Source organism: Trachurus trachurus (genome assembly GCF_905171665.1).
Source record: "Trachurus trachurus genome assembly, chromosome: 20".
NCBI lineage: Eukaryota > Metazoa > Chordata > Actinopteri > Carangiformes > Carangidae > Trachurus > Trachurus trachurus.
Genome location: NC_139911.1, coordinates 10706020 through 10729724, shown reverse-complemented (window position 1 = coordinate 10729724; position 23705 = coordinate 10706020). Strand labels below are relative to the sequence as shown.

Below are 23705 nucleotides of genomic sequence, written 5' to 3'. Positions count from 1 at the left end.
GACGGGTCTGCTGCACCTATGGTTACTAATGCTCAATTAACTAGGAAACGGTTGGCATTGGCAATCACAGTTAAAATCACACTCTCAGATGTCATTTGTTTTGTGATAGTGATAATTATCTTATGATCTTATAAAGACTCAGGTCATTTTCTTATGAAAACTCTCTCTCTCTGTTCTGCTTTGTACAGAGAAAAGGAAAGCCAACATCCTCGACAACCTGAACAACACCAACGGGACCATAATCGGTGTCACGTGCTGCATCGTCCTCATCCTCCTCATCGTCTCTGTCATCGTCCAGATCAAGCAGCCGCGTAAAAAGTACATCCTGCGGCGCGAGGACTTTGACCCCACCATGTTCCAGGAGGTCTTCGAGCCGCCTCACTACGAGCTGTGCACGTTACGGAGCGCCACCACGGCCGCGGCGGCCACGGCGGACTTGGTGGACCTGGCGGAAGACTTCGAGAACTACCACGCCCTCCGCCGCGCCTCCTCGCGCTGCGTCCACGACCACCACTGCGGGTCCGTCTCCAATCCCGGCTCCGCCCACATATCCCAGCTGTCCCTCAGCGGACGAGGAAGCCGCGGAAACCTGAGCGCTCGGGACGGGGGGCCCGCCACTCTGCTCACAGACCTTCCGCAGCCGCCGATGGCAGTGCGGCCCTTGCTGCCGGCCACAGGAAACCGCAGGAGCATCCTGGTCATGAAGCACAGCTATTCGCAAGAGGCAGCGGACAATGGATGCGACCTGGACGACGACCTGGAAGAAGTTCCCACCACCAGCCACCGGCTTTCACGCCACGAAAAGGCAGTACAGCGGTCAGTATCTATAGATTTCTGATGAGGGAAGAACAACAACCCTATAGAGTTAACCATGGGGATGTTTGAAATGTGTGTGGGATAATTACATTTATTTAAGTTTTCCTCTTATTTTAGCTTTGTTCTTCCTCTTCCCCTCATTACTTTTTTAAGGTTATGATAAGCTACTTTTTTTTGCATTGATCCTTGTTCTTTGTTCCCTTTCTATCATTAAAAACCTTTTCAATTTTTCCACAAAGGGCTAAATTACAACAGATAAATTTGCCCCCTCCTGCATGCTCATCCTTGAACATGTCAAGCTATAGCTGCTAGCTTTCCCCACATACCTGCATCTATAAACACTACTGTAGCCTACTTTGAGGTTTGTCATGAATCTTAAAAAGTCAGACCTCATATTTTTTTTAGTTAATTCTATAATCAGACCAGTTTCGACTGTTAACCCAAGGGCTTAACCTGGTGCCTGGTATCATAAATATGCAGTTGTATTCCTAAGTGTGATACTGAAAATATTTATGACTTATATTCTATATAGCTTAATATTTTGGCATGAACAGGATTTTCTATATTTGAAAAAATATATATATTTTAATGTGTACTTGCACCTTGCTTGAAAAGTAACTGTATATGTTTCCAAAAAAAGAAAAAAAAATATGTGAAAGGTATCAGAATACAAAATACTTTGAAGATGCAACTTTCTCCTGCATGCACTTTCTATGTGCTCTTTCCAGAGCGTTCTTGACTGACTATTAGTTTTCTACAAGTCTGCATGCAAGGATCCCAGAGACTAGCAAAGCACTAATGAAGTTTGTTGCCGTTATGTAGCACAGTATGCATTCTGACCTCTCTATGCAAAAGGAATTTGATATTAAATGAAAGAGCCGTGACATTTCAGGTTCTGCCTCATTGGCTCTTTGAGCAAACATGAATCAGAGTACAACACAACTAGGGTCTAAGAGACAATCTCAAGGTAAGAACCCCTTATCCAACAATCAACATCTATATATGTTGTGTAGTCATCATTTGCCCAGTCAGTATATATTTTTTATGTGAGTTATTTTTTCCTCCTTTCTGTGATTTTTGCACAAGTTTCTATTTTGTTTGTTGTTGTTTCTTTTTTATGTTTTTTTAATTGTTCATTTTCACCAAGATGGTTTTCTTGCTTGCAGCCATCTTGTCCTCCTATAGTGAGTTTGTTTGAAGTCTTTGTGATGCTCAAGTTTACTGTATGTCCTCTTTTCCCGAGGACATACATTTGATCATAAATATTCATTAGCATGGACTTTTTAGTTGAAGCTGTTATCAGTTTATATGTCTAACCTCTTTTTCTCCCACAAGGCCCACAGCAAATAATTTATATCAACAATGTAAAAGTCAAAGCACAGATTTAAAAGCAAACACAGTCCCAGATATTTTTCATTAAATAACATCAGTGGGATTTTTTTGCACACATTAAACAAAGCACACTGAGATTACTTAAATACTTTATTAAGCTCTTTGTAATTCACAGATCTTTACTGACCACACACATACAGAATTCCTCTGTAGTTCTGCATGATTGATGTCACTTCTTGTAGTATTTGATTTTGTGTTTGGTTAATGGTGAAGCATAGTATTTATGCCTGTGTGTAACATTTCATGTGCATGCTCCACAACTATGCTTTCATGAGGTTGTTGTAAAGCACAATTTAGGATATTAATATTACAAATTAGTTGCATAAACTGCAAAGAACTAATGAGAAACCTTTTTTTCTTCCAATTCTTCATTTTAGAACTTAATTAAATCCAAAGATAATCAGTGGAGAGCTATATAAGGTCCTGCTTGCAGCTTCGTGCCAGCATATAATGGAGCAGTCACATGAAGTGTTACCCATTGTTGTGTCTTTTGGTGTGAAAAATGTGCTGTCCTGTTGTGTGTATGTGTGTGTGTGTGTGTGTGTGTGTCTGCTTATGTTCTACATTATGTTGCATTGTCTCCATCATGTAGACTTCTTGAGAATAGTGAAATCCTGGATCAGTACGAACGGGCGTCACTGACATATGAAAAAGCGGAGCGGAGATTTACACCAGCATGATGCTGATGATGATGATGATGATGAAGGGACACAATGACGAAAGGATACTGAATATGTGTTCATGTGCAAAGACGAACACAGTGGACAGCTGCAGTGCTGTTGAGAGGAAAATTCGGTCAGCTTTGTGCTCTACGTACTGTAGTCAGTCCAGATTTTTTTTTTTGTCTCATTGGAAAGATATGGACCTTTAAAATGAACATGATTATTGATTATTGATTATTGAAATTTCAATTTTGAACGTTAGTCAGAAAACTTACCTGTCATTATCATAGATTCCTCGCTGATAACAAAATTAATGTGATTCCAACATCTTCGAGTTAGTTTTGTAGCATGTGTTTTTCAAATTAGTGGCATACATATTATGATTTCAATGGCACAATGTAGATGCTTGCAGTTTGTTAAAGTTGGGAAATTTACTTTATTAGTGAAAATTGGAATTAAACTCAATTAATTACTAACCTAGTAAAAATGTAATACTGTTGGAATAACCAGAAGCCGTTTAATCTGAATAACCACTCGAGGTCCAGTTGTATGGCTTGTGCATGCTTCCTTTATATCCATTGAAACATTAACATACTAACGTTAAAGTACAAAAGGCCCCCTCCACTAATACATTAGTCATATTGTCATAAGAAGCGACTTAAAAAAAAGCATCCTTAAATTCATTAATTGCATTGCATGCAGTTGCTTAGCTACATCATTAGATAAAGAGAAATATGCAAATTAATATCACCATTTTCATTTGAAGTCAAACTCCCTTTGAATTGACTAACTTTTTGACTAGCAGCTTTATTTCGGCAAGGAGTATTTTTTTTTTGTTTCTCTGTTGTTGTCGTTGTTGTTTTGTTGATTTGTGTGTTTGTTTTTTGTTGTTTGTTTTTGGCAAACATATTTACTTCAAGTCTGTTTGTCTTCTAACCCTCTTCTACTGTAAGAGCTTCATATCTTTGTATTAAAAACAGACTTTTCTACAAGGGCAAATTGAAAGGATGACAGTTTTTACAGTTACTCAAATTTATCTTTCAGGGCTGATTTTATTGATGCTTTGTAAAAAAAATAAATAACAATAAAGCTTCACTTTTTTTCTTTGTTTTATTGTCTTTTGGTCAGTAGTTTCTCTCTCTATTTAGCACATCCTCAGACCGTCAGCACATTGCATCCACATCTTTCTCAAGTCATGTTTTTCAATGTCTGTCTATTTGTTGTGGCTGATTCTTGTCAGAAGAAGAAACCAAAACCAAACTGAAAAGATTTATTTCACCAAACAGGACAAAAAAAAGTGTAATTCGATCTTAAGAATCAGCATCATACTCCATTAACACTCACTGTTTGCAGACTGGTTCTGTAGGAATAAGTTGAGAAAAAAATCTTAAGTGGAAAGTTATAAAAGTAGATCAGAGCTGAGCACCATAACAAAAGTCATACAACGCACACAGTCTTCCATAATGCACATTTTTCATCAGCTCAGTCATGTATCAGTGAGTATTTTTTCCATTATGTATACATTATTTAGTATTATGTATATCTATGAATTATGTATTCTTTACATCCATACTTTTCACTTTCTTTTACTTTCATTCAGATCCTGCACACAAACTTGTGTTCCTGCAGATACTGAATAAAATATATATTTTTTCTTTTCTATGTGAACATTGTTGCCCTGCGTGTTGTCTCTTCGTTTCACATCTGTGCCGACAGAAATTCAGACATGCACACATTCACTCCTCTATCTCTGATTCTGTGTTTTTTACTCGTTCAACACACACACACTTGTCACAAATCATCTGCCAGTATATAGATGGAGGAAGACACCTCAGTAATTAAGTAAGTCTGAAGCAATTTGATCACACGCGGCCCGGCAGCAGATGAAAAGTGTAGGGCCCAGAAGAGACTTCAAGTAATAGTGTTTTCATTTCTCTGCAGATACATCAGACAGATGCAGCATTCCTCTGCATCTTGCCAAGTTTGACAGCATTTGGAGCTAAGGTTTCTCTCCCTTGTGCATCTTGAGTGAACTGTTGCCCAGAGCAACTTTACCAATGTAGAGTGTTGTGATGAGAAAAAAAAATACAAAGAATAAAAAAAAAAGGTTTGTGATGTAAGCATCAAGTTTTTCTTCTTTGCTTTGGACCGCAGAGGTGCGTTTTCCCTTCTGGTGCTCCACGACTGGCTGGAAATTGAGGAGCCATTGGAACACTGATCATTTCAGATACGGGACTGAAAGTTTGTTTTATTGAGAAATAGAGTACCTTTAATGTAAAGTTGTTCATTGAGAGAAAAGAAAACACAAAAAAAAAACAGAATCAGGTTTTCTTTTTTAAACATTTTCATGTAACCATCAAAATATGAAATTGCACATTTCAGCTGCTGAATTTACATTATATTTCTTATTTTTTACGTCATGTCTTTATAGTAGAGTATCAGGTTGTTTTTATATATAAGAATTACCGAGAGCCCTGTTGAGAAGAAAAACTAACAGGATGTATGAAATAAAGTGATGTGAAACTTCAAACATGACTCTTCTTCAACTAACTTTTCTTTATTCCCACTTTTACTGATATCTGAACATGACTTATTTATATGTTGTTTCCCCTTGTTTCATTGCACTGTGGTATTTTTTAAACCCATTTGAACATTTATTTGATATCACATAAAGAAAATGCTGGACACAATGTTTTCAATAAACTAATGTTTACTGATTTTATTGTGATTTTGCTACTTGTGTCTAATTTCCTATTCTGATCTGTTTAGGACTAACACTCACTCATTTTAGTTATTCAACAATACACACAACACTTTTAGACTACAGTTAGACTATACAATTTGAGGTATACTTCATGTGAATGTGACTGTTTTCAGGCCAATAGAAACAAGATAATAGATTTAGTATTTTCTCACCAGAAGTCCAAACCATGTGTGAAGACCTTGAGGCATAGATAAATACGGAAATAAATAATAAAATGCCTAAATAAATGCAAAAAATAACTTGCTAAAAATGCTATTTCTGTGTTTATTTGTCTTTTTATAGGCTATACTATATATATCACTTGTTGTCCTTCATAGATTTAGACTTAGCCTACTTTATACTCAAACATATCTGATAATGTTACAAAATACATAAAATGTACAAATCCATAGCCTACTTAAAGCTACTCTAATGGATGTTGTGACAATAGCCTAACAATAGATAAAATGTGAATATTGGACAAAAAAACTAAATCAAAAATACTCTTAGATCTAAACTTATTGTGTCTTTATTGAGTTTTAAAGTAGCTTTTACAACATTTAGCAAACATCAATAAACTAGCCTAGCCTATTCTCTCTGTGAGCGTAGCATGGTGTTTTTTTGTGTTTGTTTTGATAAAAAAAAACTCAATCTCCCATGAACCCTTTGGGTGAGTGACGACACAAGAATGCGACTCAGGGATACATATTAGTTTGACAGTCAGTCCTGTATGTAGCTTGATAAGCTGCTGCAGTTTAGTAGTTAACGTTGAAAATTGTGCACTGATGTCCTCACTGTCCGCGGTAGGTCTTTGACTCGGCTTTATCCGTGTTGTCGGTCTTCGTGCCAACAGATAAACTAAGCTGCTAAGCGGCTGTGGCTGGTGACAGGAGTTGAAGCTAACAACCCAGCAGAGGACACAGCCATGATTTACACACGGATACTCCAAGCCCTGCACCGACATGTGCAACAGGCAGCGACAACAACGACAAACTACACCGCGCACACACACTACAAACACACGCACACGTTTAGTCTGCTCGTCCACACGCACAGGACAGTGTCCTCCGTGTCCACGGGGAGTGGGACCCTCCTCAGCCTCAGGACAGCCCGGGCTCCTCCTGCGTGTGTCCTGCCGCCGCTGAGCTGCTTCAGCGGGGCACAGACACGGAGAGGGGTCTGTCTCACCGTCTCAGCCAGAAACAAGAGCAGCCCCGGGGACAGAGACCAGTCAGTGTCCAGGTATCAGGGGGGAAGTCCAAAGCCATCAGCTGCTCAGAAAGGTAAGCAAGACACAATGTGATTTCAGTCACTTTAACTTTCGTTTTCACACTGCCAAAGAAACTTCATCTAACGTTAACTCACACATTTCACATATTCTGTTATCCTGAGGAATATTTTTGACCAACCTCAATGGCCAGAGGAAGAATGCCAGATCTCATATGTAGCGTAATAGCTATGTTACAGTATAAAATGATAGAAAATTAAATGACTAATCCAATGGTGTTTTGCAGTGAAGGACGCAGGCAGAGACTTCACCTACTTGATAGTTGTACTCATTGGACTTGGAGTGACAGGTGACTAGATAATCAAGCAGAAATTCTCACCTCATGTCAAATCAAATCAGATTGTAAATGTTTTGACCTGTGTTCGTGTGTGTGTGTCAGGTGGGCTGTTGTATGTGGTCTTTCAGGAGCTGTTTTCTTCCTCCAGTCCAAATAAAGTCTATGGGAAAGCCTTCGACAAAGTCAAGTCACACCCAGAGGTAAGAATGACATCACTGAATGACTGCTGAGGGCAAACAGCATCATCCTCCTCCTAAACTGTCATGTACTGTGTAGGCTGCTAGTGTGTATTGCTGCACAGATTGTGTAGATTTACCAGGACAAATACAGCTTCATATGTCTTGTGTCATACCTGGTGTTGTTGAAAATGTAGGTAATTGGTGCATTTGGAGAGCCAATCAAATGTTACGGTGAGACCACCCGCCGAGGAAGGAGGCAGCAAGTCAGGTACGAATTAAATTACTATGAAATAACAAATGTATTGATATAAGTTGCACATTAGTGTCCAATAATCACTGACTGAAAATATGAAGAAGGGAGCTGAACCTAAAATAAGTCAATTGGTAAACATCTGTGTGGTGCTGGTATAAATGTATTATTTGTGTGCGTGTGTGTTTGTTACTTAGTCACGTGGAGTATCTGAAGGACGGACTGAAGCATATGAGACTCAAGTTTTACATCGAAGGCTCAGAACCAGGTCTCAAAGGAACCGTACACTCAGAATCAAAAGAGGTTTGTATTTTTCTAATTCTTTGTTTAAAGACAACTTAAAATACCAGAACAAAGGTGGCACTAGGTACAAAAACAAATAACTTCCTTTTGTTTTACAGAATAATGAAACTGGAAAGTATGAGTTTCGTTACATATTTGTGGACATCGACACCTACCCAAGACGGACCATTATTGTGGAGGATAACCGGTAGTAGAAATGATGGATGGAAGGAAGGATGAAAAAATGTGAAAAATGTGCTTCTAAGAGTCAGGTTTGAGTTATCTGACAAATTTGTGATTAAAAGTTATGTCAAACATAAACAATGTACCTGATTTAAATGGACACCTTTGATTTAGACTTTGCTATGACATTGGTCAACATGTGGTGAAGAGCTTTGCAAATCAAAGTCTCTTCACAGATAAATGACCCTGTAAGTGTTTCTGTTTTCTAAAAATGTACAGATGCACTACAAATATTTTGTTGTTTGGTTTCAGATTTTTATTTTTGATGACTCTTGTAGCAATGTGTAATACAAGATGCTTTTAAATTGTAATAAAATGTTGGTCACATACAACAAAATTATGTTTTGATTGTTTGACAGAGTTGAATTAAAATGATGTATGTCACTATAATTTATCCTTATTGTATTGTATGTTTAGTTGGATTTGCACATTGGTGGTCATTTTGGTTTTATATGCACAAAAATAGCCTTGCATACTATAGGCCAGGCCACTCAGCCAAAAAGTAATTTTAAAGCATTGAGAATCCCTTTTACTCTGCTCAGACATGATCTCAGTCACATGCCCTTTCTCTATATATTTTCCTAGATTTACTTTATTAAAATATGCATATTTAATTTAGTATTTATTTAATGCAAAATTCTGAATTTGGTTTTATTTTCTGAAACAGTCGTTTGCAATACAAAACAATGGCCACTAGGTGGAAGCAAAGACTCAACAGAGGCAGCAACCTCATACGACCTTTTCTGTTATTTTATTAACCCTCATTCATTCATATCTTTTTTTGCAGTTGTTTTTATAGTAGACTAGTATAGTAATAGTAGTTAGGAAGACTCATTATTTACTAAGAATCGGATTTTAAACAATGATCGCCTGGATCACTCTGAAAAGAATAGTTTTTATTCTGACTTTTCGTGTATTGATATTAATCGTGTACAAACACTGACATTTTATGTACATATTTGGTCCCATTAATAGCCCTTTGTCTGACAAAAGCTATGCTGCCTTTGGAGACCCTCGGAAATACTGCAGTCTATGCTACACCACAGTTTTAAAACGCTCAAGTAATAAGTCGGAGATGATTTTTTTTTAATTAATTGATAGATATCCATAATGAAGATAACTTATCACTATTTATAATCGAAACCTGAATCGTATTGTTTGCTGAAATGTTTTATTCTCTGACTTAAAACCAATACATCCATGGTTAAAACATCATGAACCAACGTGATGTTGTCGGTTCTCTAATTTCCGTTGTTCCGTGAAGGCATAAACTACCATACAGTTGTTGTCAACGGTCGGAAGCCAAAGCATCATTTCTGGATGTAGCTAATTCATGAAACCAAACCATCAGATTAAAATTTATCGACCCTGGTGTGGGAGTGGCCGCTCTCCGGGAAGCAGCGAAAGCAACCCGTCCCGTGAACGCCGCCCACCTCTGTGAGACTGAAACCGACCGAAGGCAGCAGCAGCCGCCGCCGTCGTGATGAGCGCAGTCAGGGATGTGCTAACTCAGTAAACGCTAGCTAATTTACTGAAGTTTAGTTGTTTCTTCCGTGTTGGAGTTTTACGAGCAGCTCTTTCAAAGTGAGTGTGAAGATAAAACCAAAAACAAGAGGGTATGTTTATAAAAACAGGTCGACAGCGGTTGTTGTTTTTTTATTCGCCGCGTGGGTAAAACAGAGTCACGGCTGTTGTTGTTGTCGTTGTGGCCTGCTGCTACACGTTAGCTTAGCAGCTAAAGTAGCTTTAGCATCACAACCCCCAGAAATGACACGGGAAGCGGCTCATCTCGTCACCTAACTCTGGTAAAGTCAAGGAGCTGCTGCGACGTAAGTTCACAAAATCCTGTTAATGTGTTTATTTTATTTTGTAGCTAAGTTAAACGATCAGGACGTCGGTGCTTAAGTTACCATCTGTTTTAAGTTATTGTGTATAAGTGCAAGTACATTTGACTCGGTCGTAGCTCTGATGGTGAGATACATGATGCCTCTGGATTTACAAATGTAATGTGAAACAAAGAATGTAATATAATATAAATATAAAATAAATAAGTACTGATAATTGTTACTGTTTTCAGGGCAAGTTGTGTTTTTGGAGGGACCAGCTACATACCCCCTCAGATATGAGAACATCTGCTCAGTGACATCTCACAAAAAATGGAGCTGTACTGGTACATGTAAGTATAATCATAGACTGTAGTTACAGTGGCATGATGCAAACGTTTGGGTTACCCTTACCCCTCGTCAAAATTTCTGTTAATGTGTGAACAGATAGGTAAGCAGAAGATGATATGATCTCCAAAAGGCATAAAGTTACAGATTACAAATTCCCTTGTCATTTCATTTCCTCTTTTACATTTTCAAAATTACAGAAAAGTTTTGGGCACCCTTCATGGTTAGTACCTAGTAGCACTTTGGAAACTATCACAGTGTGTAAATAATGAATAGCTTGTCTGATACCTTGGTCAAAGTTATCTGAGAGCTCAAGTCTCATGGGCTTCTCATTCTTTTGCAGGCTGCTGCTTTGTTTCGCGTACTCTAAAATTGTAGAAAACAAAAATTATACACTGATATTGCTTAAAATATTGCAAAAGTGTGTTTCATGTGAAAATGTATGCCTTTCACAGATCATTTAATCTTCCACTAGCCTAACTGTTCACATTAACAGAAATTTTGACCAGGGGTGTCCAAACCTTTGCATGCCATTGTACATATCTCCTAATAATAGAAACATAGCTGAGAATAAATGCATAAATCTGTCCACTCCTCTCATACTCCCCATTCTTTATGCCTTTCTTCTCTCCGCTACAGAGTTGTCATCATATTCATCATCATCAAGATATTCTTCTATGTGTGCTGGTACCGATCCAGACAGAGGCAACTGGCAGCATACCTGAGCAACCCTCGCAACGCTCAGATAGTCATTGTTGGAGGAAGGGCATACCTTCATCAGATGTGTGAGAGACAGAGTGTAAGTACACATCGTGTGACCACAGCAAAGTATTTTCAAACTCACTATCTAGCTGACATGGCTCTGCCCCTTTAGCACATATCTCTATTGTGGTTTGTGTCTCTTTTTTTTTTTGGTATCAAAGAGCTGAGAGAGTTGAGTACAGCACACCACACAAGAAGAGTGAGCTAGAGAAAGTCAAATATGGCCATGGCCGTGTTACATTTCTGCAGAGGAGTTGTTTGCGCTCATGAGAGGACATGTGGTTTTCAGTTAGTCACTTTCACTGAAATGACAAGACGGGCTACGTGTTAGTTTCAGTCACATACTCACTTTGTGGGGTTGCCTTTAATTGGTGCATGCATCTGCTTTTGCATACACTTGTACATTGACATTTTTCTGTGAAGTTTGTTCAACCCTGTTGACGTTAGAGGTCTCTAAGGGCAGGTCACAGGTTTGACAGCTCCTCAGTTAGACAGAAACTGTGAGTGTGTGAGTGGAGGTTTGTCAAATTTTAACCCTGCATGTGAGGTTTTTGTGCAAATATGATCAGCAAAGATACAGACAGAAAGACAGGAGGAGACTGATTTACAGACAGCAGTGTGTGTCCCTCCAGAGGTCGTCTTATATTATTTATTCCCCAATGTCAGGCACAGATATTTTCTGTGCTACATGTTAGATGCTGCATTTGTTGAACTGAAATAGTTTTGTTACTATCTCTTGTCCCATGTGAATCATAAACCACACAGAACAACAAGCATAGTCTCCTCCAGTATTTAATTAGCTTGACATTGTGAACAGTTTATGTAATGTAGTCTGTTTCGGCTGGCACTGAAATGAGCTTCATAGTTGTGTTTCTGTTTGGTTTGCAACTTCTTCCATTTTGCTGGAATTTGTGCTATCCATATATATTTTGAAATTGGCTGTAAAATGCAGGTTTCTGTTTTATTGCCACCCCCGGGTGTTCGCAGAGATATATCTAGAATAATAATGCTTTTTCTTTGGGCTACGCCACAGGTGTAGACAGTCATCCTGTTTGTGCTTCCTCCAGGACCTGCCTACTTTACTGCCTCCCTAAAACACCTGGAAGCAATCTCCACGATTCAGAACCTGCACAGAAATGCTCTTTGAACATTCGCCCACGTCTTTGTAGTTTTTACAAAACGTTGCATGAATGACAATGATAACAACACACGCTTCCAAAATCAGATTCATTTGCATGGCTTTCTGCATCAGCGTAGCCATTTCTTCATGATCTTGACTGCGCACCTCCTTTTCACCCACGTTTAATCGTGGTAGATACATTCAAGAGGCACATAAAATGATATTTTTTAGCTACGTTTGGAATATTTATGCAACAGGAAATGCTACAAAAATAAACGATGCAGTTGAAAGTTAAGAAATGCCGTGGTTTTTGACCTTGGGTTTCCCCGGACCAGTTGCGACATCCTGTGTGTTATCTAAAGTGTTTTATTCTGGAGAATGTCCAGTGCAGCCTGAGACTTTGTGGTGTCAGAGATATGCATATATTAGTTAGTGGTTACATGTCCAGTGTCTGCTCAGTGACCCCTTCCACTTCCTTTTTGCATTTGAGCTTCTATTTTTGTGTCTGAGACGTTTTTCTCCTCTTCGGTTTCCACCAGGACCTGAGTTCACCTTGTCCTGCTACCGTTCGGTCAGCTCCCACTTCCTCCCATGCAGTCTTCTCTCTTCTCCTCTTCTGCTTTCTTACTGTTCCTCTTCCTTTCCCCCTCTCGCCTTGTTCCCTCTGACATCTCAGCTGTATAATGTTCCCTGTTTAGATTTTAATGGAATGTGCAGCAGGGAGGCCCCACGGTCATCCATAACCCGGCAACTGAAAGTTTTCTGGAGAGACGCCAAGACATCTCGAGTCCTGGGCTTAAATGAATCAAACACAGTAGGGGAAAGTCTTGATGTAGTATCACTCCCTAAGCCTCTTGGACAGTTTTACTCATGGCTACTTGAAGAAACAAAATGAACCCAGAAGAGCTATGGGCTAAATAGATGCATGTTGTCTGCACAGAGAGAGATGGGAGAGATTATTGATGGTTTACAAATTATAAGACCTTGGCTTAATTAGTTTTGGCTTCTTGTTTATTTCCTAGATGAATTTTAATTTCTTTTAATGCTGTGATTTCCAATACAAACCCTCCAGACTGGTACCAGGCCGCAGAGCGCTCACTACCTTGTTACTTTATGAACTATTTTAGGTTAATTGTGTGCTAATCACCTTGAACTCTGCGTGGTCTGTCTGTGCGCTGCATCTTTCCCCATCTCTCTCTATCACACCCACAACAACAGGATGGCAATTTTGAACTAATTAAGACATCAATCTCCAAGGTCATCAGTCTATCATCGCTGGACTCCCTGCTCGATCTGCATGGGCCTTCTTCCTGTTACCGTTGCAATTAGTCGGATAACAAGGGTAGAAAGGATTGAGATCATCTCCAGAGGAGATTGTGGAGATAAAACAAACGTGACTTGTAATTCGAGCTCAGCCCTAAAACTGACAAGTAGCCACTCGCTCTCCTCGTCAGCTGTTGTCAGACTCTTGACGCTTTTGTTCAGAAGAAAATTTAAGTTAGAAAAACGATAGTAACAGTGTAGGCTAACATCATAAATACAACCACTGCTTATTTATGTTATCAGCTGGCAGCCGTCACACTCCTGCATTTTGTATAAACAATGCATTCATATCAGGTTTGGGTTAGCCGATTCTTGGAAAACTTGTTGCACACAGAAAAGAGGTGGAAGACAGACGGCGTCTCTTTGTTCTCTAAGAATATCGTCTTGCTGTTTGTTTAGTGACGTTTGTACGTCATCATGGTTAGATTTGTGTGTGTCAGTGTTGGCCTGGAGCAGAGCGTTTCAGAGGGACGCACACTGGAGGAGCACATACGGTACATAAATTCAACCAGCAGCAGCACCGTCCTTTCCTGAAGTGTGTGTGTGTGTGTGTGTGTGTGTGTGCAGTCAAACCAGCCCAGTTGGTATCCCAGCAGTGCCAGCAGTGTTGACTCACATACTGTTAGCTTTTCAGAGTTCATCCCAGCACCGTTGTAGAGGTTCCCACGAGTGTGTTGCACTTGCAGGTTTCTTTGCTCTGACTTTCCGGCCAATTCTTACCAAACCCGCTCCAGGGTTTAGTTCTGGAGAGACTGCGCTGCTCGTACTTGTTTGGCTTTTTGATACAGACACAGCCCTACTACCTGCAGTGCAGTATTACCCTGATAATGTCTCAAATGTGTAGCAACAGAGTTAGTTTGCTTTAATGTGACCGATTTCTTAACCTTCTGTAAAAAGATGACTAAACTAGAACTAAGCTTAAATTTCAACATGAAAGACAAGCATTGTGTATTGTGTATACTTGCGTACTCATGAGTAACTCTACATTTCTCTGTTTCCACAGCAAACATCCGTGTGGCCTAGTTGGTATGGTGTTCAGGACGACCTGTCGATAGAAGAGCCCTCCACAGCCCTGCCACCGGCCGCGTCCTTCTCCCACCTGGACATGCCACCGCCATATGAGGCAGTCTCTGGAGGTAACACACACACACACACACACACACACACACACACACACAGCTAAACACTACAGTACACAGAATATTTAATTGTGCACTTGCTGCTTCCTCATTCATCGGGCCGAGGGAGACTTCTTCATTGTTATTTTTCCTCTTTTGTTACATAACTTCCTTTAGCTCTGAATTCTTGGCCACAATATTTTATAATTATAAACGCAGACACCGGGGGTTTCAAATAATAGTTGAGTGTTGAGGTCAATGATAAGTGAGACTTTTTTTGTCTTTTTCAATTTGCCTCATGTTATACTCACACTGTCTGAATAATGTAGACCGGCTTCTCGCCAATCACGGTTCTTGCTCTCCCTCTGTGGTTTATCTGCTGCTGCTGCTTTAGCCACATCATGTTGGTCACTTCAGGCTCTGCGCTCAACTGCTGCGACTCCTTCCCTCCCCGTTAACCACACAGAGGTCAAATGTGGATCAGAGTGCGTTTTATTAATCCAGCTACCTACATATGTCTGCAAACTCCAGCTACCTCATTACCCAGCTATGTCAGGACTCCATCAGAATCAGTACCATGAGGGCAAGACCGGAGATTTATGAGCAGAACTGATCATGGGGGTCATTGCTACAACCAGGAAACTAACTCCAGATGGAGTTTAAAGCACGACTCTGGAGAACACATCACGTGTGAAGGAGCGTTTCTGTTTGAAATTTTGATACGCACACAAAGAGTACGTTGTCTGTGTGCGTCAGTAACTTATAATGAATACAGTACTTCCAAAGTTTTCTTTCTATAACAACGCCTCATGTATCAGTCAGTGAGTCAGTCAGAGTTAACTCATTTCCGTGGTCAGTGGACAAATGGAGGAAACTGCAAACGTAACTTGAGGCGACTTCTTCTAAATCATTTCTTAAAACCCATTTTGATAGACTTGCTTTTGTGTGATGTTGACTTTTTATCATCTCCATATCGCTCTGCTGTTGCTTTTATTGTGTTGCATGTCTGTGTGTGAGTGTGTCTGTGTGTGTTTAGTGTGTATGGCTGCTCCCTCTATTTGACCTCATGTTGTTTACCCTGCTGCTGTGACTTATCCCTGCCTTGCTTTTGACTTTCATTGCGTTTGATTTGTGTTTCAAAGCACCTTGTAATCTATGTGTTTGAAATGTGCTGTATAAATACATTTATTACTATTATCATTAACTTGTTTCCATTAAGGGGCACTCGCGTCCCCAACACGCAGCTGATGCCTTGGGAGCTGTCACATCTTGCCCTCTTGTTCAATTAATTCTCTCTGCGCTCCCCCCCACGCCTTCCCCCAACCATTTCTATTTTTACATTTTTATTTATTTCCCTCACCACCACCCTGATGGTCTCCCCGCTTCTCAACAGTAATGTTTAAAGTAGGATAAAGCTTGTCGTTGTTTTTCCATTATGCTTCTAACTTTGTGTGTCTTTTCACATGTCGGATGACTACTTAAGTTTCGGTGTTCTCTTTTGTAAGACACGTCTCATTTGATGTGAAGTGCTCGTCTGACAGCAGGATGTGGTCTCAAGAGGGTGGAAATGGTTTCACCACTAATTGTATTACATCATGTTGCAGACGCATTTTCGCTCTCACATTTTTATTTTTTCTCATCCCGAGGTGGGGGGGGGGGTGGGGGTTGGGGGGGCAGTAGATGTATTTTGTGCTAATGCATGTGAGTTTCAACCTTTATCATCCCGTCTGTGCTGACACACTTTGTGCATGCCTTCTTTAACAAATCTGCAAATCAAAAAGTGTTGCAAGTGATGTTTTTTAAAAAAGCATCCTACAGGGTCATTTCAGGTGATTCCACTGCTCTGGGATCAGTTATTTTTGTCAGACCTTGCAATGTGTTTGCTCTTCCTTGCCATCTTTGGCCAAGCTTTATCTTTCTCATTACAGAGACTTATTCAGATCAATGTGTTGTCCTTCCTTCTAGCACACAATTTGTCACCTGTCATTTGCCGCAGAAAGGAGAATCAGGGAGAGTCTTTTTGATGCAGTGGATTTTGCCGCGAGTGCAAACACAGCAGAATCGTTGTCACATAAAAATGAGATTGTACAGAGGCCTGATCCAGATTGCGATCTCGGTTTGGCCGCGCAGCTGTTTTTGTCCTTGTGCTTGAATATATATTTCTTGACAGCTGACTGACTGGTTGTCCTGACTTGCTCTCTCCTTTCAGAGGACGATCTGAAGCCTCCTCCCTACAGCGAGTGTGCTCACGGCGACGAGGCCGACGCTCCCCGTCCCTCCCGTCACGCGCCTGTCATTTCCGAGGGCGGAGACTCGACTTGCGTAAACGAAGCCCCGCCCCCTTACACGCCGACTCCCCCGACACAAGTCAGTCAACAAGACGGCCCCGTGAGCCACAGTGAGTCCCAGTCAGAGAGCAGGTCCACTTAATCAGTCCCCGATGCCAGTTTGCCTTTTTCCATGCACTGCCTTCCTACATTCAACCTCAGTGATCGTTGCCAGCCTAACTCTCATCATGTGAGAGCAGATGTTTTATTTGAATGCGAGTGTGTGCGTGTGCGTGTGCGCATGAGTCGTGTGTGTGGTGGTTTTTAGAACCAAGATATTTTTTCTACTTTGTATTGTTTAAAAAAAAAAAAGTAGTGATGGTCATCTGATGAGTTTGGCAATAACAGATGACATCAGCAAGCCTGTGTGCCTCAGTCACGACCGCAGAACCTGCCTCCCGGCTACAATGAGGATTATTCCCTTGACCTCTAAGCTCAAAGGGAATCTGTGAGATACAGATAAGCAGAGAGAGATGGAGACTCAAGAGTGTGTTCAGTTTTTTTTCTTATTTTTATGTAAAGTTTGCCTTCATCTGTAAGTCTGAGGCCACTTCCTTTCACAGATTACTCATTGAAGAAGTATGATTGGGGAAATGAGCAGATGCTTGTTCTTAGTTCCTGCTACTGTGATAAATACTGTATGTGGGACATAATTTCATCTTCTTGTGTCTGTCTATAGACATACAACACAGTGGTTCAGTAACAGGCCACAATGAGAAATTTGTAGTGTCTAATTGGTAGATATTGGGTCTTTTTGGGATGTACATGTGTATGTTAGATTAATTGTTAATGCCTTCAAAGTGTGTTCTTGTCTCTCTCGCAGTTTGTCATGTGGAGATCTGTTTTAGAAATGAATGCACTAATTGTCTTAAATGACGACCTCATTAGCATCACTGCTCTTGTTTAATATATCTTGGTGATTATACGGGGACATCAGGCAACTCAAGTGCCTATCGCATCTGTGAATGGAAGTGAGTGAGGACGAGCAGAAAAAGGGTGGATGAAATAAATGAACACACCACGGCAGACGACAAGAGATCGTTCTCTGTTGGTAATCACCGTTACTGCTGTTTCTGCTCCACATGCTTGGTCGCAAGTTTCTGTACAAACAGTATCGATGTTCATCTTATGTCTGTGTCTTTCTGGAATTTGATGAACTGTCTTCAGATGTAACTTAAACCCAAATTTAACCCTAAAACACATTGCAACTCAACTACATTTTAAGTAGTTGAACCCAACTGTAAGATAATCAGATGCGATGTTATTCACTTTTAACACTGAGCTGTGGAATAAGGTGAAAAATGTTTAAATTAAGTGGTACAATCCTGAAAGAAATAGTGCCACAGCTGTGAGCTTAGGCTCCAAACATGAACATGCTGGATCATCATCATCATTCGTGTCCATTCAGTAATGATAATTGGTGCAGAATGAAGACTAACCAAAAGTTGTTGTCTTTTTTTATTTTTATAAACAATTTCTGTTCCTTGTAATGTTCATGTTAACCTGCCACAGGCTGGTGGAAGTCAGCCATCTTTGTGTATTTTCTGTTATAGTATTGCTTTTGGAAAGGTTATTACTGTGCATTTTGCTTTTTGTGTCACAGCATTTCTTTTTTTGTTGATAACTTGGAAATAACACTCTAAGATGATAAACCCAGGTAATCAACCTCCATGTTTGTGTCAGCAAAAATATAACCTGTTTCTGATAAAAAGAAAAAAAAATTGGAGAGAGAAAGGGGAAAAACGATTAATGCTGTATAAATGCATTTTTTCTTGGTCCAAGTATAAAAAGTTCTTTGTGGAGAATCAGAATTTGAAATGTCAAATGTAATGTGTTACAATGATAATCATTTTGTATTGTGATGACAAATCGTGGAGCATCTGTCGGTGATGTCTCCCACAAACATCTCCTGTGGTTTTACAATCTGAAGGATGCGACAGAGAAGCTGCAACGTACAAATATGAATTTAGCCTCAAATGCAGCAGCAGCAGCACGATGACGATTGACAAACTAAACTTTAGTGTCACAGGCTTCTCAACAGTAACGTACGTCCTGTTTGTTCACTTCATGTTCATTCCCGTGGTGGGTGACTCATCAGATCTCTCCAGTGAGTAGCTTTGTGACTGAAGAGGAAGTATCTTGTTTTTTTTTTGTCTGATTTGGAGGAAATATGTTTCCTGTATTAAACTGTTGTTCATAATATTGAAAGTGTTATTTTCTTACTGTGGCTTGGGTATGAAGTTGTATATTTCCCATTTATCGTTCAACTGGATGAACTCGATGTGTAAAATCATAGAGACCACTCCTTTAAAATGCATATTTGTGTGCATTGGTCAAATCATGAAGTGTGTCAAATAACCAAATACCTCATGTTTTATTGTAGCTTTTAACTGGTTCCTGTTAACAGCATGCACGACTGATCGCAAAGCAGCTTTTTTTTTTTTTTGATGTGGCACATGACAAACAGATGAAAATTGTAAAGGAAACGACATTCAAAAACAATGCAGTAAAAATTAGTACAGAGAAAATAAATTTAAATCAACAAAATGAAATAAAATACAACTTTAAGTCAAAGTTAGTTAGCTAGTGCAGTTATATTGTACTGTATATTATTTTTTAAATGACTAGATGGAAACTCATCAATCAATGGCTTTGAAAAAAGCTGCATTTTTTTTTCTATTTAAAAGTGATAGAGGCTGGAGTTGGGATGCGTTGGAGATCACCAGGACTTTGTGTGCAGCTTTGTATCTAAAAGCAGTTTCACCCTGTTAAATTCTGACCTGAGGGACGAACAGTTGACTGCTTCCTAAAAAGATCTGAGCTGGACTGCATTTTTATTCTTTCAGGAGTCACTATAAATCAGGGAAGAGGGAAAGTGGAGTAGCGTAGGCAGAAATGAATGACATGTTTTGCCCACCCCCTTAATGTTAAACAAAACTTGGGCAGCCATGCCAGCTCCATCAATATCACCACTGCTACATTTTCATCAAGTTTTCTTCTTTCTACCTTTTTTCTTTTCTTTTCTTTTTTTTGCCAAGAACTGGATGTGGTTCAGGAGATAGAAAAAACAAATCCTCACAGATGGCTGTTTGCGTGTGGGGTACAGACTGTCTCTCTTGGCTCCGATGTCCCTCATGTTTTAAACTGAGTTCAGGTGGGGGCTGAGGTGGCTCTCCGTCAAGGTTTCTGGCACGCTGCGTTGCGTCTTATCGCTGTTTTGATGCATCTTGTCTCCCCCGTCCTTGGCAGCGAGAGTGGATGGGCGACGCAGGAAGTAAAATAGGTCGGAGATAAACAGTTTTACTCCAGACTCATTGAGGCAAATTCCATCTGCCTTGAAAAGATGTCTGCTGTTCCAGAGAAAAGTTGTCAAAAAAAGGAAGACGGTGTAGAGGGAACATGCAGTGACAACCGTGGCGTTCATTGCCAACAATCGGCTGAATCTCTCAACCTGTCCTCTGACTGGTGGCAGAGGGGCCATTGACAAACATCTTGGTGTTCAATGAGCCATTTCTATTCAATAGATCAGTAACATCTTGTTTCGGTAATTCAGATGTGATAGATTATGTTGTTTCACACCCTCACTGCTCCATATGGGCACTATGAAGCCTCTAGAAAATGCCATCTTCATCTCCTTGGAAAGCAGCACATTTTTAAGTATTCTTACTGCTTCTACCTTTTACATGTTGATGCTTGTTACCCACAGTCAGACTCGGTGTGTCATCTACTGGAGAGGCAGGATCCTGCAGGAGTGCTGCAAATGCATATTCTGTTTTTTTTTGTTTTGCAATGTGTGTCCAAAGCTGTGGCTGTTCTTTATTGACTCAGATTTCCAGAGATCTCCAGTCATTCTTATTCATATCTTGGCCTGTCATGTTTTTGCTTCAGACTCCACCTCGCTTACAACACAGATGATCTCACATCCAGAGTGTCAAAACACTTCGATTCATCTCTGTAATTAACCTTTTTTTTTTTTTTTTAATGTGTAACCAACTGTAGAACAACATGTATTATATATCACAAAATTAATTATCTGCCATGTATGAATGTATAAATTCTGAGGGCAAAATCTCTGCCTTCACAGTCCAAACCTAGACATCATCTCATCAGTGTAATCAATTATAGATCACAAGACACTTAATTCCCAGCAAACAATCACTGCTTTCATTGTAGAGAAATCTGCCTCTTTCTTTTCCTAATTAATCAATCAACCATCTCATTAGAGAAATGTCTAATTGCCCAGAGCAGTAACAAAACCATATCCACATTTACTGTGCGTTTTCTTTCGTTTACTCACCGCGTTTTACTGCTGAGCTGCAGTGGAATGATACACAACTATAAATAGAGTAACGTGATAGGTTTAAGTGAAACTGCTCAGGCCTTATATGAGCTCTGGATGAACCTGTGCAGTTGTAGCCTGAGGCCACATTTCTTCACAGATACTATAGACAGGATGGATGATCACGTGGCAAAGTTGTTGAACTCTACAAATGGGCTTATGGGTATTGTTTTGAGGCAGTTTCCTATTTTCTTTCCACCACTGAGCCACTAGAGAGCAGTGTTGCACCACTGATGAGCAGGACCATATGTTTTAAAAGGCTCCTGCCACCTGTTGCTGAGCCGGCGAGAGAAAGAAAGAAGCTGCCGCCGGTTGATATCGCCTCAGTGTAGATTGATGTCTTTTATTACATATCTTAGAGACAGAAAATGGCATTGACTTCTGCTCCAAACTTTTACACTTTAGATGGAAAAAATAATTGGGCTCGATCAAGATCAATTGTGCAGCCCTCTTGTGGAATGTATAGCAGCGCAGATTCTCAAGGACATTCATTTTTCATATCTTAGCCTCTCAGCCACTGCTTCACTAAGCTGCATACAAATTAGCTGAGCATGAACAATTCACTGTGTGTATACACTTGATTATAGAGCTTTTGCGGTAAGAAAAATACTGGCTGTGCCTTTCACCTGATTAATGGAAATTTACAAGAAGAGGCAAAGAAAATTAAGAAACAAAAGAAAAAATAAAGTAAAACTACTGTCATTGTGGGGCAACTGGTCAAACTCTCATCCACTCTTCGTATGAATATTAGAAAAATACATTTTAATTAGTAATCAAAATAGCCTTGTACACATTTGCCAGGTCTAATATTTAGTTTTTTGAAGCTGTTATTCAAAAACCACTTTAAATATTGAAATGAAAGTAATCCACAAAGACTCCAGCCTTCACTCACTGATTCACGTATTCATGCGAGCGTGTATCCTGCGTCAGTGTCTGTTTGTCACAGCTGTATTCATGGCGCTGGTTTTGCGTTGAGTAATTGATGTTTTCAGGGGAAATATTTGCATATTTGGATACAGGCAACGATCCATCATTTAAGTCGCTTCACTAATCATTACATCTCGGTATAAACAGCTGTTTAATGCATATACCACAAAACACTCTCCTCAAGGATACTCACCGAGCCTCTTTCAAGATTATTGAGGTCTTGGAGGCTGTTTTTTTTTTTTTTCTTTCTTCCAGAGACAGAACAGCTCAATTACTGTGTGTTGTCTGTCAGAGATGTATCGCACCTCACCGTCCTGCATTCAGGTGAAGTATCAGATGACAAGTACTCGGAGGCTCGGTATGTGTTGCAGTGGTCATTGGAAAAAGCCACACCTTTTTTAAATTTGGCAAGAAAGCGCATTCCAGACATGGGTGAGGACGGATAAGATGTCAAAAATACCTCTGCTATTGATTTCCCACCTCAAAGTCATTTCAGAGGAGGATACCCATCACCAGTCTGACCAACACTCTTTAAATTTTTTATCTCGCTTCAGATCCGTGCTGCACATCCGCACCGCTTGTGCAGTGACAGTTCAAACATCAAAACACACAAACACAAGGGACCATAATGAGTTCAGCAGGTTATTAACTGATGCCATTCCTCTCCATCTCCCCATCTTCATCTGTTCTTTATTTGTTTGGTTAATTTTTTATTTGGCCGTATATCCAGGCAATTACAGTTTGGAATATGCAAACAATTTAATGATATGGATCATTTCCGTTATAATTACATGTGGGGAAACTGAGCTGAGTTGATAAGCGGTAGTTCTTCAGCTGGTCCTCTGATATTCAGCCTCCACTTTCACACCATATTTGTTTCAGAAATATAGTCTGTGGGTGTAATAGTAAAGCGATTTGTATGTTTATTGGCTACTGTGGTCTGTACAGAGAGGCTGATTGCCTGCCATGCATCTCTCCCAAGGTGTCCAGATCTTAACATCTGCTCAAATATTGTCAGTGTGTGCATTATGTCAGCACTGGAGTCTGATGTCTTCATTCAGTTGAGTCTTTCCTCTGTCGGTGGTTGCACTGTGTAGAAATCACATCACTTTTTGTTTGTTTTTTCAAGCAAAATCTATTTTGGAAACGGATTTGAACAATTTCAGTTGTGGCAGTTAAAACATAGTGTGACCCCTGGTCCTTTGCTTCATGTCACCCTCTTTTCTTTGTCTCCCCAACTCATCCATCTCTCTCTCTCTCTCTGTCTCGCTGTGCCTGAAATAAAATTTTGCCAGAAAAAATTAGTGTCTGGTTGGAGCTCAGTGTCACGTTGCAAGTTCCAAAGCAGCTTCACCGAGGAGACGTTTCTCCTCCGAATGTCTCACATTGTTTCATTTGAATAACTCTTTGAGGTTCAAAGGGGTAACTCCCTATTGTTTCACACAGAAAAAAATCAAAGACAGAAAATAATTTTGGGGGAAAAATG

At 39.9% G+C, this 23705-nt stretch overlaps 3 protein-coding genes across 4 annotated transcripts in view; all 3 read left to right on the top strand.

The window, feature by feature from the left end:
• Positions 1 to 1769, top strand: part of neto1l (neuropilin (NRP) and tolloid (TLL)-like 1, like) — a gene marked incomplete at both ends in the record, with an annotated part of 63195 nt that extends 61426 nt beyond the window's left edge. The window contains 2 exons of the mRNA XM_083995778.1: positions 189 to 816; positions 1709 to 1769. Coding sequence (XP_083851904.1) covers positions 189 to 816; positions 1709 to 1769 — 689 coding nt within the window. The remainder of the gene's footprint in view (positions 1 to 188; positions 817 to 1708) is intronic.
• A 4538-nt stretch (positions 1770 to 6307) lies between these two features.
• timm21 (translocase of inner mitochondrial membrane 21) lies at positions 6308 to 8459 on the top strand. Its single transcript, XM_083995786.1, has 6 exons — positions 6308 to 6896; positions 7128 to 7190; positions 7281 to 7378; positions 7552 to 7625; positions 7805 to 7910; positions 8009 to 8459. Exons 1-6 carry the CDS (start codon positions 6539 to 6541, stop codon positions 8099 to 8101), a joined length of 792 nt encoding a protein of 263 aa, XP_083851912.1. The 5' UTR covers positions 6308 to 6538; the 3' UTR covers positions 8102 to 8459.
• Positions 8460 to 9464: 1005 nt separating this feature from the next.
• Positions 9465 to 19155, top strand: LOC311003802 (uncharacterized protein). Of its 2 annotated transcripts, XR_014596283.1 has the most exons (6): positions 9465 to 9961; positions 10210 to 10308; positions 10943 to 11102; positions 14512 to 14644; positions 16836 to 17744; positions 17777 to 19155. XR_014596283.1 is itself a non-coding variant. In XM_083995667.1 (5 exons), exons 2-5 carry the CDS (start codon positions 10289 to 10291, stop codon positions 17054 to 17056), a joined length of 534 nt encoding a protein of 177 aa, XP_083851793.1. In that variant the 5' UTR covers positions 9465 to 9961; positions 10210 to 10288; the 3' UTR covers positions 17057 to 19155. The 2 variants fall into 2 exon arrangements, 1 of the variants encoding a protein (XP_083851793.1); XM_083995667.1 differs by having other exon boundaries at positions 16836 to 19155.
• The last annotated feature ends 4550 nt before the right edge of the window (positions 19156 to 23705 follow it).

Bases quoted from the DNA above. Each gene is read 5' to 3' on its own strand.
- timm21 (XM_083995786.1), top strand. From the start codon at position 6,539: ATGATTTACACACGGATACTCCAAGCCCTGCACCGACATGTGCAACAG. The intron at 7,379-7,551 runs GTAAGAATGACA...TTGAAAATGTAG, and splicing joins AAGTCAAGTCACACCCAGAG to GTAATTGGTGCATTTGGAGA. The intron at 7,626-7,804 runs GTACGAATTAAA...TTTGTTACTTAG, and splicing joins GGAAGGAGGCAGCAAGTCAG to TCACGTGGAGTATCTGAAGG.
- LOC311003802 (XM_083995667.1), top strand. From the start codon at position 10,289: ATGGAGCTGTACTGGTACAT. The intron at 10,309-10,942 runs GTAAGTATAATC...TCTCCGCTACAG, and splicing joins ATGGAGCTGTACTGGTACAT to AGTTGTCATCATATTCATCA. The intron at 14,645-16,835 runs GTAACACACACA...CTCTCCTTTCAG, and splicing joins ATATGAGGCAGTCTCTGGAG to AGGACGATCTGAAGCCTCCT.